At 41.4% G+C, this 15,946-nt stretch overlaps 1 protein-coding gene across 1 annotated transcript; it reads left to right on the forward strand.

Annotated features, from left to right (window-relative positions):
• Window positions 1-5,658: 5,658 nt before the first annotated feature.
• LOC105423128 (matrix metalloproteinase-14-like) lies at window positions 5,659-6,942 on the forward strand. Its single transcript, XM_011632780.2, has one exon. It carries the CDS (start codon window positions 5,659-5,661, stop codon window positions 6,940-6,942), a length of 1,284 nt encoding a protein of 427 aa, XP_011631082.2.
• The last annotated feature ends 9,004 nt before the right edge of the window (window positions 6,943-15,946 follow it).

Genomic DNA, 15,946 nt, shown 5'->3' on the forward strand with positions numbered 1-15,946 from the left:
TTACAACAATCCTATGAATTCTCTGAATTCTTAATTCCTCTACGCATTACGTCGCGACTCGCACGTAACATGTCTCCTAACACAGTTAGTCATAAATAATTAAAAATTTTGAAAAATTTACACTGAACATGATTAGAGGTACTTTCGGCGCTGGGACGTGACAGTCAAATTTGTCACTTGTTTATGGTTAGATAGCGTATCTCATAATGAAAAATATTATATTGGATTAAAGCGTGATGATATTGTTAACAGATTTCTCGCAAACGCCCACCTTCAAGTTTTCCAAAGCTTCCCAGATCACTTAAAGAGCGTTCTTTTTGGAAAGCTAATGAATAGCGCGCATGGCTTCTTTATTACAATCTGCCATGTTTAAAAGATATTTTACCTTTGAGATATTACAAACATCATTATTTACTTGTTTCTGCTATTTACTTTTCTTCAACACAAGATTTCTATTTCTGATCTTGATAACATCATTTGGTATCTGATTCAATATGTAACAGATTTCCAAAATTCTATGGTCCTCAGAATATGACGTTTAATGTAATGTATTTGTTATTACATTTAGGCAGTATTAATGTTTGGACTATTATGGTGCTATTCTGCATTTTCATGGAAAAGTGGGAATGGATTCCTTCTAAAGCTTGTAAAAGGAATGCGTGGCATACTAACAAGGGGAACATCAGATGACTGATCGGGGTATTTTGATGCTCTTTATACAGGCTGTATCTTTACGAGTAGCGAAAAAAAAAAAACGATACGTATCCGGCCGTTTTTGCCAATAGCCCATAGTTTCGAAGAAATTGATTTTTAAAAAATGAGTTTAGTCGGCCGATATACGAAAATATATATATATGTATATTTTCTCGAATCCCCACGACCGGTACTCCATTATGTTCCAGTTACGCAAGATAGTTATTCGCAGAATCAATGCCTGCACACAAATGGGAGAATTGTACTTCGAACATCTTTTATAAATTTAAACTTTTAATCAGCCTTTTTCAGGGCTACAACTATTATTATTAAAACTTACGAATATCTCTTTACATCATAAATGCTTACGAATTGTGTTTTTTACTTTATTGTTTTAATCGTGTAATCAATAGAATGTTTTCTCTTAACGGAATATGTAACGCTTAATAATAAGAAATTGAACTTTTGAACTTTTCAACAATTATAAATAATTTAATCAAATTGTTTTTTATGAAAAAAAATTTTTTGCAGAGCATATACGCAATATGTATAATACTTCAAATACAGTTATTTCAAAATATTTAAAATATTTAAAATATTTTTATATTTTTGACATATTTTTAAAACAATAATTTACGTAACGTCTAGATCATAATTATCAAAATTATTTATTTTATCAAATATAATTTTTCATACTTTTCTTATTTAAATAATTTTAACCTTTATAATTTTTTTAACTTCTCTGATACAAGATATTAGAAATAATTTTACACATTTACAAAATATGTGAAAAAGTTTCAAGATATCGGTACAACCGTTTATTACAATTTTATGAGATTAAGATGTAATTATTGTAATATTATAAAGATAAATATTTTTGTATAAATCTTTTGTTAATTTTTTCTGAGAAAATAAAGAGAGAATCGGCTCTCTCAAAATATCTTAAAATATAAATTTAAATATTTTATCTTTAAACTGTTATAAAAAAATCAATTTTTTTACTTTTCGTGGTTACGTACTCACTAATTAATAAGTATTCATTAAATTCAATATTTTTTTATTGTCATATGCAATTGCGCATACGACAATAAAAAAATAATTAAAATAATAGAATACTCAGTTTATACACCATATAATTTACATTTATTTTTATTTCCAGATAATGCTACGAAATTAGATAATTTTTTATTGAATTGTTACGTAAAGGATGAAAACGATACTTATTTTGTTAACTTATATTATATTTTAAACAATACGTAAAGTCATCAAAGATTAAGTACCAAGCCGCGCCAGCCTTGACTGCTACGCACATACGCGCGCTTATTCGTTACTTTTAATCTGATCCACTGTGAAAACTACTCGTCGCACGCAATTTTGCTAAAAGAAAAAATTGTTTCTTTTAGCATAAATTAGTAGTGTACTCCAAATGCGAGAGTTTTGGGACATCCTGTATATATATATATATATAAAATTTATCAAAGAATTACTATGAAACACTGTTTAGAATTATTATAAACACTCGACACAAAAGTGTACAACAAAAATGTACAAAAATATAAAATTATTTTTAAGAAAAGATGAACATCTATAATAAAATATAAGAAATAATTTTATCAAAAAAAAAAATAAAATTTAAATTTGAAAGTAAAATTTTAAAATTTCTCTGAATACTAATAAAATTTCACAAATATCCATGATTTTCAAACAGAAAAACTAAATCCTCTGAGAATTCCAGGTTTTCCCGGTTTTTCCCGGTAAGAACCACCCTGATTATATTCATATCATTATTTTCTTTTTTAGTATTGTTCAATGTAATATTCAAATCTTAAGTAAAAGAAATCTCATTAAATAATTAAGAATATTAATAATATATAAAATAATATATAAAAAACTCGTGATAAAATAAATAAGTAGGTGAACAAGAGAGGTCCTAAGCCCCCCAGGCATAATCGGGGGTGAGGGGAAGAGGGGGGTTGTAGAATCCCCAGGGGGCTTAGGACCCCCCTTGAGTCGGTAAGAATAGTTTTCTTTCCTCAGAGGATTCGTATCCGGGGAGAAAAGGATCCCTCTGGCGATCGTCAAGACAGGTTTATCTTTCTCGGTCGGTAAAGCGATCGCGAGGTTTCCCCGGGTCGGTTCTCCCGTTCTCGACGCCGCGCTTCTTGTTTCGGGCGCGTTCTCGACACCGCCCTAGCGTTTCCCGCTAGGTAACCCCGGGCGCGTCATCGACGCCGCCCTAGCGTTTTCCGTGCGGTCTAGCGCTTTTCGCGTAGCCTTGGGCACGTCCTCGACGCCGCTCTAGTGTTTTTCGGGATCTAACGCGTCCTTTTTCGCGGAGTGTGGCGCTTTCCGCGTCTGGGCGTTTTCCGCGGGGTCTAGCGCGTCCTGTTTTCGCGGTTTGTCGCGTCGCCTTAGGCGTGTCTGTTTTCCATAGCGTCGCGATTTGGCGCGTCGTCGAGGCGATTCGCGTTGTTTACAGGATGTTGCGGTTTGTCGCGTCGCCTTAGGCGTGTCTGTTTTCCATAGCGTCGCGATTTAGCGCGTCGTCGAGGCGATTCGCGTTGTTTACAGGATGTTGCGGTTTGTCGCGTCGCCTTAGGCATGTCTATTTACCATAATGTCGCGATTAGGTGCGTCTCGCACGTTGCGATTAGGCGTGTCTCGCATCTGAGCGTTTTCCGTGGGGCCTAGCGCGTCCTGTTTGTGGTTTGACGTGTTTTTTACGTCACTATAGAGAGTATTTAACTAGGAGTGTCGACGATATATTGTTAGTTTGCGAGATGGAGAGTCAGTCTAATGTTTCGGAGAATCAGTTTAATATTTTGGAGAGTCAATTGAAGGATACAGAGATAATATCGCTCTTAGACGATTCGCTCGAGCTCTCGAGAGAGATGGAACGCGAGATAGTGAAACGGAAGAAACACGCGATGACGATGAGGCGTGAGAAACGGCCTACGATCGAGCGGGAAGAGGAGAACGAGATATCGGCGGAGGTCGAGAGCGATGCGATCGACTTGCTCGAGTGATGCGCGCGATATGGACGTCTATGCATTCGATGTCGTGTAATTTGTGGCTAATGATGGCGTTTTTGTCTAAACATCTGGCGCTTCATCGAGGAACGGAGCCGATCGCGCGTATACGCGAGGCTGAGCGTATGAGGAACGCTATACGTATCGTTACTGATGTCTGGAGTCGAAAGGGTCCGTGGAACTCGTACTGTTCTGGGGACAGTATGGTTCGCTTGGTCGAGAGTTCCGCGACGCCGGACGAGCGTGCGTCGCTTATGGAGATCGAGATAACGAAGGAGGCTTCTTCGAAATGGATACGAGATTACTGGAAATATCTGGCGCGTTTGAAAACGACGAAAGGGGATCTCGACGACGAGTACGAGAAGTATCTTGCGCGTTTGAATAGGGAATGATGAGAGTTGTGGCAGTAGTTTAGACGCATTGTTCGCGTCTTTATCTAGAGATAAGGAGGAGGCTGATCGATTCGTTCAGTATGTGACGAAGTTGAAGGGTGGACGACAGCTCGAGGCGAGATCTCAGGGCGAGAAAGGGATCGATTACGAATTGGTTCGAATGTACGTGTACAATGTCAAGGATATAAGAAGAAGAGACGCAACTGGTGGAAATATGCGAAATTGAAAATTCAATTTTTGAACTCCGTGTCGGATCGGAAGAAGCAGTTGATGACAGTTGATAGATCGAGTCGCCGATGATCTGAGGAAAGTACCCGGAATGCGCGGGGAAGCGAGAAGCGTCGAGTGCGACAGCGAGTAGGGATGTATCGCTATGACGCTCGCGCGAATTATCGTCAGGGGTATCGATTGTGGCGAAGAGCGCGAGTATATGTAAAAGAGAATGTACTAATATTTCTATGTAAAAGAATATATTAATATGTATACTAATACAAATATATGTATAAGAATATACACGAATATATGTATAAGAATATGTACACGAATATATGTGTAAAAGTGTGTGCAAATATGATACCGAGTGACAAAAATAACGAGTATATGTACGAGGTATACTGAAATAAAGAAAGAGTAATGCGAATCGTCATTAATACGTATCGTTGTTGCGATGATTAACCGAGTGTGAGAGAGATAGAGTTTTTTCTTGTTCCGAGAATGTATGAGAGAGACGAGAGTGGGAGTCGCGCGAGAAGAAAATTATCGTAGGAGTATTAATAAGAAGATAATATTTCATTAAGAATGTGAATGTTGTGCGATGCGTCATTTTCGCGCTCGCTACGCGTGACTACGGGAAGTCTGACCGCAACGGCGATAAAAGATTAGTCTATTGTTTATTTCGTCGTTCTTTATTTTATTCTTTATTCTATTGCTATTTTATCGTTGTCATGCTTTTACTTTTGTTCTCTATTTTGTATGGTTAATGATATTGCGTATGGGATCTTTAGTGAGATCATTCGTTGGTGTGTTATCACGCTACGTATATTTGGATTCGTTCGATGAGAATAATCTCGCGCGATAGAGAATAGAAATTAAAGCGATTTTAATTTCTGATTCGCGATTCGGATCGATTCATCGCGTCGGTCTTCGCCCTCTCGCGACCGATGGCAACATCGATCGAACGGTTCGCGCGTATTTCGGTCGGCGACGCGCAGTGTCGATTTGACTTCTGTCTCGCGCGATGACACCCGCTCGTGGAATCGCTGTGATCGCGTGCGCGATAGCCGTTATCGCGGCGATTCGCGACTCCGTCGCCGACAGCGACGAGGAGGCGATTCGGTTTCTGCAAACCTACGGATATCTGGACGGCGGTAACGTGCAAACGATATCAGATAACGCGACGCTCTGAAACACGCGATTGCGCTTTTTCAGGAGTATTACCGTACACCTGGTGATGGTGTTCTTAACGAAGCTACATTGGAACAGATGCGTAAACCGCGGTGCGGTGTCAAAGATATATCGAATGACTTGGACAATTCTCCGAGGAAATGGGCGAAGATACATCTCACTTGGAACTTTCATCTGGCAAGCGAGAGCGTTCTATGAGTCACCGAAGTCGCGTTCGAGATGTGGGCTGCGAATTCGTCGCTGACGTTCGCGATTCGATGAATCCCGATATCGTGATATCATTTCGGAAAGGTTTTCACACGTTCGTAGATCCTCGGCATCAAGGTAGCCGAATATGTCCGTCGTTACTAGACGGACCAGGAAACGTGCTAGCTCACGCTTTTTTACCGTCCGAAGTGTCAGAGGTGGATAACGCGGAGAAGTGGCACATCGAGCTAACTACTAATCCTGACGATACGATTCATCTGCTGCATACGTTGACGCACGAGATCGATCATGCATTAGGATTACATCACAGTCCTCTGAAAAATGCGATAATGTACGCTTTTGTTCCCTCTAAGACCTTTCCCGTGCGATTGAGCGAGGCGGATTTTCTCGCCATTCAGAATTTATACGGTTTAAGAAATAAGAGCGAAATTGCGGGACCAGTTACGACGACCGTAGCGACGACCACGATTGCGACGCGCGACACAGGGAATTCCGCGGATCTGTGCGCGTTACGACGCGTCGATGCGGTGTTGGTGTTAGAAAATAGAATGTATGTGGCGTATCGATACTACTTATGGTCGGTCGACCTAAACGGAAAATCTTACGGCAGGTCGTTGTTACTGACGGACTATTTGCGTTTTCTTCCCGATAATTTTACGCGTTTGGCGGGTGCGTATCGACGACCCTCGGGTCAACTCGTATTGTTTGTTGACGATATGATTTACATGATAGAATATCCGAGTTTTGAGCTAGTACCGGGTTGGCCGAGGAAATTGAGAGATATGAATCTTCCTCCTAATGCGAAAATCAACGCTGTGATTAATACCAACGCGGGACGAACGTTCGCGATTTACAACGACGAGATCGTGGCTGAGATCGACGATTGCTCGATGATAGCCGTCAGACATAATTCGTTGCACGCAATATTTCCGGGAATTCCACCCGCTGTAACGTCCGCCGTTCGATACATCGACGGTAATCTGTATTTTTTCGTTAAACGACAGTTCTTCAAATATAATGAATTTACTAGAAATGTAACTATAGCCGGTAAATTTGATTCAGAGATTTTTGGTATCGTGTATCCAAAGGACGAATTGTTAGAACAATTGCGCGTTCTTTTGAAAAAACTCGCTCAGATGAGGAACGTATTTTCGAGCGAGGACGATTTAGAAGAGGAGAGGGAGGAGGAAGAAGCACGGTTTTCGCATAGTGTATAGAGCTAAGGATACGAAACATTTACAAACAGTATTGCGCGATCTCTTCGATCGTAAAGATGTACGATATCGAGCGCTCGCAGGATTCCGAGACGCGCCGAGTCGATGAGAGCGATGACGCGAAAAGGAGAAAGAGGACGCTTGACGATGACAGATCGATCGAGTCGAGTAGTAACGCCGTTATACGAACAATTCAATTAGAATTCTAGAACGAAAATATTCTTTGACTAAGACGGGATACAAGTTTCTTAATGTATGTGTCACTCTTGAACGCTCCTCGCGCGTGAATATTATTCTGGGAGATAGTCATGGCAAGGAGGTCTCGATGTCGTCCGATACGTGGAGGCAGCTTGTCGAGCAACGAGACGTTCTCTTGAAGTATCTGCAGAGTACCAACTGAGAACCGTCCTTTCCAGTCCCGTCGCATATTGGAAATATGACCGTGCGTTTCGGAAAAATCAACAACTTGACGATATTACGCTTGGAAACATCCGCGGCTCGCTTGGCCATGTCGAAGGAAACAGTGAATAATGTTCAAGCTCGAGCATTACATCAGTCGACTCGTTATCTCGTGGACCAAGATATTAGGAAAAATTGATGCGAAATTGGCACGTTTCAAGGATATTTACCGCTGATACGGAAAATATATCGAAAGTTATACGCGATAGCGATGCCTACGATCGTAACGACATTATCGATTGCGAACTCGTTGCTCTGTACTTTGGGATGTAAGATTGAGATGAAATAAAAGTGAGATATATCATAAATAATGTTTTGTGTATTTCCTCAAGCATGTATATAAGTATAGCGAGCGATAAAAGAATTCGATTATAGTATGAGCAATGAATCTAATTATAATATATAAGCACTGAATCTAATATATAATTGTCACGTCCCAGCGCCGAGAGTACCTCTGGTCATGTCTAATGTAAATTTTTCAAAAATTTTAATTATTTATGACTGACTGTATCAGGAGACAGCACAAACAAACCCTTCCTATACATTTAATAAAAGAATATACCGCTTAAAATTATTTAAAAGTTTATACAAAATGGCCGCTCCTTACCACAACCTTATGGCGCTACTACAGCCTTAATGCTCCTAGTAAATTTTCCCTAGAACTTCACTAACAAAAAGCAGAACATACTGAAATCACTTCTCCAGCTGTTCAGTAAAGTAACAAAGAAAATAGAACTTAATATCACATCCTTATCTAAGCATTTCAACATTAACAACAAAATCTCAACAAATAGTAAATAATGAATAAAAAACACATGTAGGAAATATAACCTCGCTCACGTAATGCACGAAAACTATAACAAAACAATTATCGGTACATTGTAATATCTTTATTAACAATTAATAAACAAAATCATATAATTATATAAATAACAAAATACCAACCAATTTCTTTATATCGTCAAATATAACTTCAGAGACTAAGAAACCCTTGTATATCAAACCTTTCACTTTTGTTCCATTTTAATAATAAATATAAAAGTTAATAACAAAATTAATAACAATAGAAAGGATATGAATAAGGAATAAAAGTCATAATGACAATATAACAAAATCCACGACAAAATATTTATTCAACAGTTCATCTGATACATATCCTTATTTCAAGGATAAATTTTGTTGATGTCCTTATATGGATATATTTTCCCTGTATAAATACATTCTCCATCGAAAATCCTTTCGAAAACATGAATATAGTTTGTGGTTACAATTCTTAATTCTTAAGATATAAACAAAATTAAGGGTATATGAAAGCACACACACATATATACATATATACGTACATTATACATTTCCTTATAAGATATAGTTTTCTTTATGAAATTATATAAACAACCCCGATAGAAACATATTTTATCTCAGAAAAGAAATTCTACGATTTAAATTTCGTTTAATAAAATTTATAAATAAATAAATTATTATATTAACAAATAATTATTATGAAAGATTTAGACAACACACAGGAAATCCTGCAACTTACCTCATTACACATACCTACCTAACTCGCACCATTTAGGAGATATTTAAACAATTATAAACTTCCTTACATACACTTACCTCAAAAACTCAAATCAGTTCAGCAGGCAAATCTCCGTATATAAACCAGTTCAACTTCTAGAAACCTTCATCCTACTTATATTTATACTTATATTTATAATTGTTACTTCCCTTTTTTCATTAACACCAATCCTATGGCTATGACAAGAATCTTGAATATTAATATGCATGGAAAACTACCCTAACGATTCAACCAATCACAATCAGAGCCATTTTGTACCTGAAAACATTTAATAAATAATGTATTACAAATGTAAAAAGAGTTATACTGATATATTTTAGATATACTAATTATACGATGTAATCATTATTATTATAAAATTGTAAAGTATATCTAAAACGATATTGCGATGATTAATATTTATTATAAAAGCTTAAATTCAAGCAAACTATATGTTTGTTAATTATAAGAAAGGAATTATTATAACGAAGTATAACTCTTTGAAAACAAAAATAGATTGAATAGTCATAAGTATGACTCATGGTCAGATTGTAAGCAAAAATAAGCCAACATTAAATGTCAAGGCCGCCATAATATTTAGTCACAAGTGTGATTTATGATCAGTTTGTAAGCGAAAATAAGCCAACGTTAAATGTCAAGGCCTCCATAATATTTTAATACCACGAGTCATCGCTGACTCATAGCAAATGTAGACTAAGTCGACCAATAGAAAAACTATGTCAAGAAGCTAGGTCTTAAACGCGTGAATCATAGCTGACTCATAATGAAAGTAGACTAACAATAGGCTTTATTCAGACCTGTAGAATCATAACATTGGAATTTAGGTCACCCCTACTTCCATGTTTTGGCAACATATAAAAACCTTAAGCGACGATACCTTTGCGCATTTCATATTTCTCATTTCACACTTACGATTCACACTTACATTCACACTCGTATTTGCATTCGCACTTGTACGCACACTTACATTTTTGCATTTGTACTTCCACTCGCATTCGCTAAATATATATATATATATATATATATATATATATCATTTATAACAGTGAATAAATCCCAATTCAAATACCACAAGTGTGATATTATATTATTTCTTATTCCCAAAATCGAAAACTCTTTCCTGAAAATAAAAGTCATTTCGACATTCCTGTTATCTACTTCCTTCGCAGTATCTAATCCTGAGGTTTTACCCTCTTAATCGCATGGAAAAGAATCTCACAAATAACGTGTGAGTGTAGCTGTCGAGGATCTGTTGATTTCGGCTCCGTCCGATCTACTAGGACCTCCCAGGACGTCACATAATACAATAATTAAAAACTAATTTGACATATGATATAAGTCATTAACGCGATATTACAATTCGGTGATACATTTCCGTCGTTTTGACCACCAGTCGTACAATTTGCATACGTTCTCCATAGCGCAATGCTTCGCGTGACGCTCGCAGTGAAATGCTCGAACGTCGTTCAAATTGCTTAGGCGCCCTATATCCTCGAAATCCGCGTCGATAGTCTCGACGATCACGTCGTGATCCGCGATGACGTCGCAGCCGAGAATCTCTTCTAACCACTTCTTTTTCTCCAAGCCTTTGACGTACACTCGTTTAGGTGCGTTTTGCGATTGATCGCACACGCCGTTTCGAATCACGTGTTTCGAGAGTCTGTACGCGACGTCGCCGTCGCTCCACTGCAGGTCATGATGATTGGAGGTTATCCAACACGCTTTAGATTTTTCCGTTTTTGTAAGAAGATTCCAGGATACCGCTTCTCGAAATATTCGATGGGTCAGCTCTTTTCCATTTCTTAATATTGTCACCTCTTTAACCATAAATTTCTCCCGAACGGTAAAACCTTGCAGATCGACGAAGATCGGTATGTTCGGCATCGTTTTCGTAGGAAAACCGCGATTACGTGAGTTTACGTACGACGTTCGTCAATGGGTTATACTCTACGACTCTATCGTGAATGATGAGACAATAAGCCGTTGTGCCGGAACGTTCTCTTTGCATTCGAATTCTACGCGAACGTCGACGGTGGCGCTCTTGATCGATTCGTTCTGGTGGGAGCAATCGATGATCACTAGCGGACCGTATTGCAGAAATCTAGTGACAGACATGAATGGTTTGCAAGTCTCACACCCGTAATACGTCTTTCGAAATTTTAGATATATTGTACAGCACTGCGAACTTGTTACGCTCGAAATCTAGATTCATATCGTCGTAAGGATAGAACTCGGAATTCAAATAGAGTTTTACATTAGTCAGCTTGCAATCATCGAATTTAAAAACGTCTTCCGATGGTACGTTTTTCCTTCCGGTCTGTAGCGCAAAGATCACGTATCGCGGTTTCTCCAATTGCGTTGCCGCTTTTACCGCCCAGGAATGCTTGGTCGTACTTTGCAACAGCGGAAATTCGTATAGATCCCATGAACGAAAGCCCATGCTCAGATATCGTTCACTGTCCAACGTTCGCAGAAGCGATAGTTTGTTAACGTCATTAAGTATCACGTGTGGCATTCGCCACTGTATTCTTAACAAGGTGATCTTCGGTCTCTGATCTGAATGCGCCAAGATGCAATTGTTATCGTTGTGAGCGCGTATCAGAATGAGTTCGTGTCGCGCGTTTATTACTATGCGTTTGTAATCCCCGCAGAAACCAAGGAGTACGTTGAGAGGCACGCAAAAGTTGAAATCGTCCAACGCTATAGGCGGTATTTCCCATCTGGTGTTCTGTAAAGCTCTATCTCTCTCGTAGCTCAATGATACATAGTTTTTCATCAAGGTCGTTATGCCGACGTTTCTGCTCTTATCGATCTCCACGCCATTGAGTATCGAATCTCGTCGAACATAAACGCGACACAGTTGTTGACTAGCTTTGCTCTCGTAACTTCTTTCGCGGTGCCTTCGCCATACCTTCCTTCGTGCTCTCTCTCGTCGCGAATTTTTCCTCGATGTATAGAAAACTTTCACACGGCAACATATACAGATCCTGTTGCTGAATAGGTATTCGTATCTCGTCGCTGTATCCGAACGTGATGTTAGCATATGGATTGTAAGTGTGGGTTTCTATTTTCACGATAGGATCGTCAAAGATCGGGGCATCCCCGATACTTAAAATATCGCTCGCTATGTCGATTCTTCACGACGAAACCTAAAGATCTTAAGACAACGTTCGCGGCGTTCAGCTCGTTTGCTCTTCCCTCGCGTGCCTTCCTCGTCGCGTCGTTTTGCGATACGATCGCGGATGTAGCATTTGCATTTCCTCCTCCTCTCGAGTACCACTCGTTCAGAACGAGCATCTTTTGCTCTCGCGCATTTCTCTCTAATGCCTTCGTCGTCGCATGTGAAGTCGCGCCGTTATCTCCTCTCCGCGAAAATCGATCGGTCGCCCGTCTTGATCCACGATACGAAGCGTGATATCGGTAACGTTTCGCGCGATGATCGGAAAGTAAATGATCGATGTTGGAGTTCGACAGTTTATATCCCGGAGGAACGTTGTCTGGCGAAAACTTGTGTATCATGTGAATCGGCTCGTTGTTGCTGTACGCGCCCGCGGTGATATTGCACTCCACTCGAATGATATTCACGCCCATGATATTCACGGGTCCGTCGGACGTATGCCATTTGTTCGGTCGTAGCACGCGCGACGACGAGAATCCCAGGAGCGAACCGATGTTGTTCGGTTTCGCGAAATCGATTTGATGCTCGCATCTGATCTCGCTTCTCATAGTGTTCTCATTGGCTCGAATGATCAGAGACCGCGCGTCCTTCTCGCCCTCGTCGCTCTCGTCGTAAACGATGTCGTTGCTCTCGTCATCGTCGCTCGTCCTCTTGCTTTCGTCGATCTTTCGCTTTTTAGAGATAGCGGCGTTTGAATATCTGTCTATCGCACTTAATTCGTACGAATCTTCGGGAATCATGATGGTTTTGTCGTCGTAATAGAACTTATTATTCGTGGAATCGACATTCGGTATAGTGTTGTACGTTTCGAAATTCGTGAGACCTAACTCGTAATCGTCGTCGCTTAGATCTAAAGCGGGAAAATAGCACGCCGTGAGAACGCTACTCTTACCGGTGAACGAAAGACTCAGCGACATCGCGATCGATTTTTGAGAAAAATCGCAGGCACAACTGACCGCAAATGTTCTGATCGTACGTCTGCGATCCGCGATTGTACGTTATATTTACGCCGCCGAGATATCTCTCGAGTTCCCTCGGCGGTCGAAGATTGCCGAAACCGTCGAAGTAAATCGCGTCGTTTCCCCTCTTCGCATAGGCGACCCAGTGAGTACCCGAACCCATCGAGTCATCGAGATTCACGATGCCGCTCTCGTTACGTCGCGCCTTTAATGGTAATGCGTCACGCATAAACACTCCTCTGAAGAAGGGTACTCGTAGACGACGCGCCGAGCGGTTCAACTGTTCGTTCGTCGTAATGCCGGAGAGCGGTAACTTGAGCGATTCTAACGTTTCTTTGATTTTTTTTTTTCGTTCTTCTCGTCACACCGCTGCCACGTTTGTAAGGCGCTAGATGCAATCTGTGACCTTCCATTGCTCGATTGTGACGTTGCAACTATTCCAGTTGACGCCGTGCGGTTTTACTAGCGTTCATCGCTTTCGCGACACGCGCCGCGCCACCGATTAAAGAACCGAGCGCGCCTAATATCGGAAAAATGGGTAACAAGCCTCCGCGTTTCACCGTTGGAAGTATCCTCCTCCTCGTTGTCGTCTTCCTCCTCTTCTTTCTCAAACCCATACCTAGTTTTGTCTTTGCTTTCATAGCAGCCCATATGGCGGTCGCGGCAGTTCTCTCGCCGAAGGTGGAATCTCCGGCCGTTATATGTTCGTGCGCTTTCTCGGCGAGAGCTCGGTCGGCGTCGTGGCGATCAGCGAGTTTCTTATTTCGCGAATAGGCGATGTCGTGCTCGCGGCACGCCGCGTCCAACGGATTTACGCCTCGATCGCCGCGCGCCAATCGTTTCGCAAGATGGGTGCCGGGCCCGCAAAATTGATACCCAGGAATATGTAGTTCGAAGGGAAGCGCGTTTATCGCCGTATCGAGTAGTCCCATGCCGCTAAACATTCATTACAATTTTTGATAAGAGGCGCAGGACTGTCTATATGCGATTGTTGCCACGGACGATTATAATGCTCCAGACACACGTGACAACGTTGTATCTCGGGATCCGCTCTCAGATGATCGGGTAATCTGTTTCACAGTAGCTCCATGTATCTGTCGAAATCGCGCACGAGAACGAACTTCGGGATAAGTTGCAACTGTTGAGTGGATAGATTGAGAATATCGCGTTTGTCTGTCAATAGGGGAAACATATCGATCACTGTGTGCGATCGAATCGCCGTCGAGTAAGTGGAGCGATTATTGGTCGCGTCTTCTCGAAACGAGCGCGCGTAAATGTGATTCGTTCGACGGTCGCCGGCTATAGAAGTGTTCAATCTCGACCGTAAGGCTCGACGAATCTCGGGCGACGTAGTCGGGAGGGCGCGCAGACATGGCCCTCTACTACCGAACACGATACATTGCATCATTTGCGGCCCCTCCAATTGCGGTAAAACGAACGTGTTGATAAGCATGCTCGAAAATCCGCACGGCGCGTGTTTTGAGAATGTGTACGTCTACTCGAAATCCCTGCAACAACCAAAATATCGATATCTGGCGAAACTGCTCGAGTCGATGGACGAGATCGGCTATTGCGCGTTCTCAAAAGCAACGTCGTGCCACCGAGCGAGGCGCTTCCCGATTCGATATTCGTGTTCGAACGACGTGGCCTGTAACAAGCAGAACGCGATCAGGAAATATTTTGCCATGGGTCGACACTCGAACATCGATTGTTTCTATCTTTGTCAGACATACGCTAAAATTCCAAAACACCTGATACGCGACAACGCGAATCTCTTGATTCTGTTTAAGCAGGATGGCACTAACCTAAAGCACGTTTACAACGAGCACGTGAACACGGATATGTCGTATGAGAATTTTTACGCCTTATGTCGCGCGTGTTGGAAACGCGCAAATATGGTTTCGTAGTCATCGATAAAGACAGCGCGTTAAAAAATGATAGATACAGACGAAGATTTAACGATTTCGCCGTAGTGTAAAGCGATCAATTGTGCTACGAGGATGGACGGTGACGCTACTGCGAGTATGAACGTTGACGCTACGGCTGGTACGAACGTCGCTCGGCTGGAAAAAACGGCGCGAGAGATCGCGAAGACTCAGAACTCTATACGTAAAAAATATAGAGAATTAAAGACTGATGAGATAGAAGAGGAGATCGCGCTGGAGAAGCGACTCAAGCCGATTGTTCAGCCGTTAAAACGAATCGCCGAGAATATTACGCGAGACGAGTCGACCGAGGGAATCGACCCGATCGCGTTTGTCGGCGCTAAGAGGAAACGCGAAACTGATGACGACGACGAGCCACCGTCTAGATCGACGAGGAGACGCCTCTTGACGAGATCGCCCTTGATCGCGACGGTGAGTCCCGCGACTAGAAACGAATCGGAAGAATCGATCTCGAACGCGAAATGGGGACCGTTAGGTCGCAAATATATGGGTGCGCTTCTAAGCGGGGACAGACAGAGCGAGATCGATCACGTTTACGGGGTGTACTTCGATTTAGACGGCTCAATGCTTGGCGACAGGCGATTCGACGTGACCGCCGACGACAGCGTGATCGTGGGCGACACGCAATATCCGGGCTTATACGAGTTGATCTTCAAGAGATTTCCCGACGACGCTGTGTACACGGAGAACGACAAACAAACGTATAAGAGTATACTGTTAACTACGAACGCCCATCGACGTGGTCACAATGCGCTTATGCCTATTCTAGGAAACAAAGGTTTCAAGTACAAGCATATCATCACGCCGCTATTGCTCGATAAGGACAAAAGTGGCGCTGGTATTAGTAAAGCGAGAAAAAAGGGATCGACTCTGTTCCATCCGCTAT

Source organism: Pogonomyrmex barbatus, unplaced genomic scaffold (genome assembly GCF_055798465.1).
Source record: "Pogonomyrmex barbatus isolate J1 unplaced genomic scaffold, ASM5579846v1 scaffold11, whole genome shotgun sequence".
Taxonomy (NCBI): domain Eukaryota; kingdom Metazoa; phylum Arthropoda; class Insecta; order Hymenoptera; family Formicidae; genus Pogonomyrmex; species Pogonomyrmex barbatus.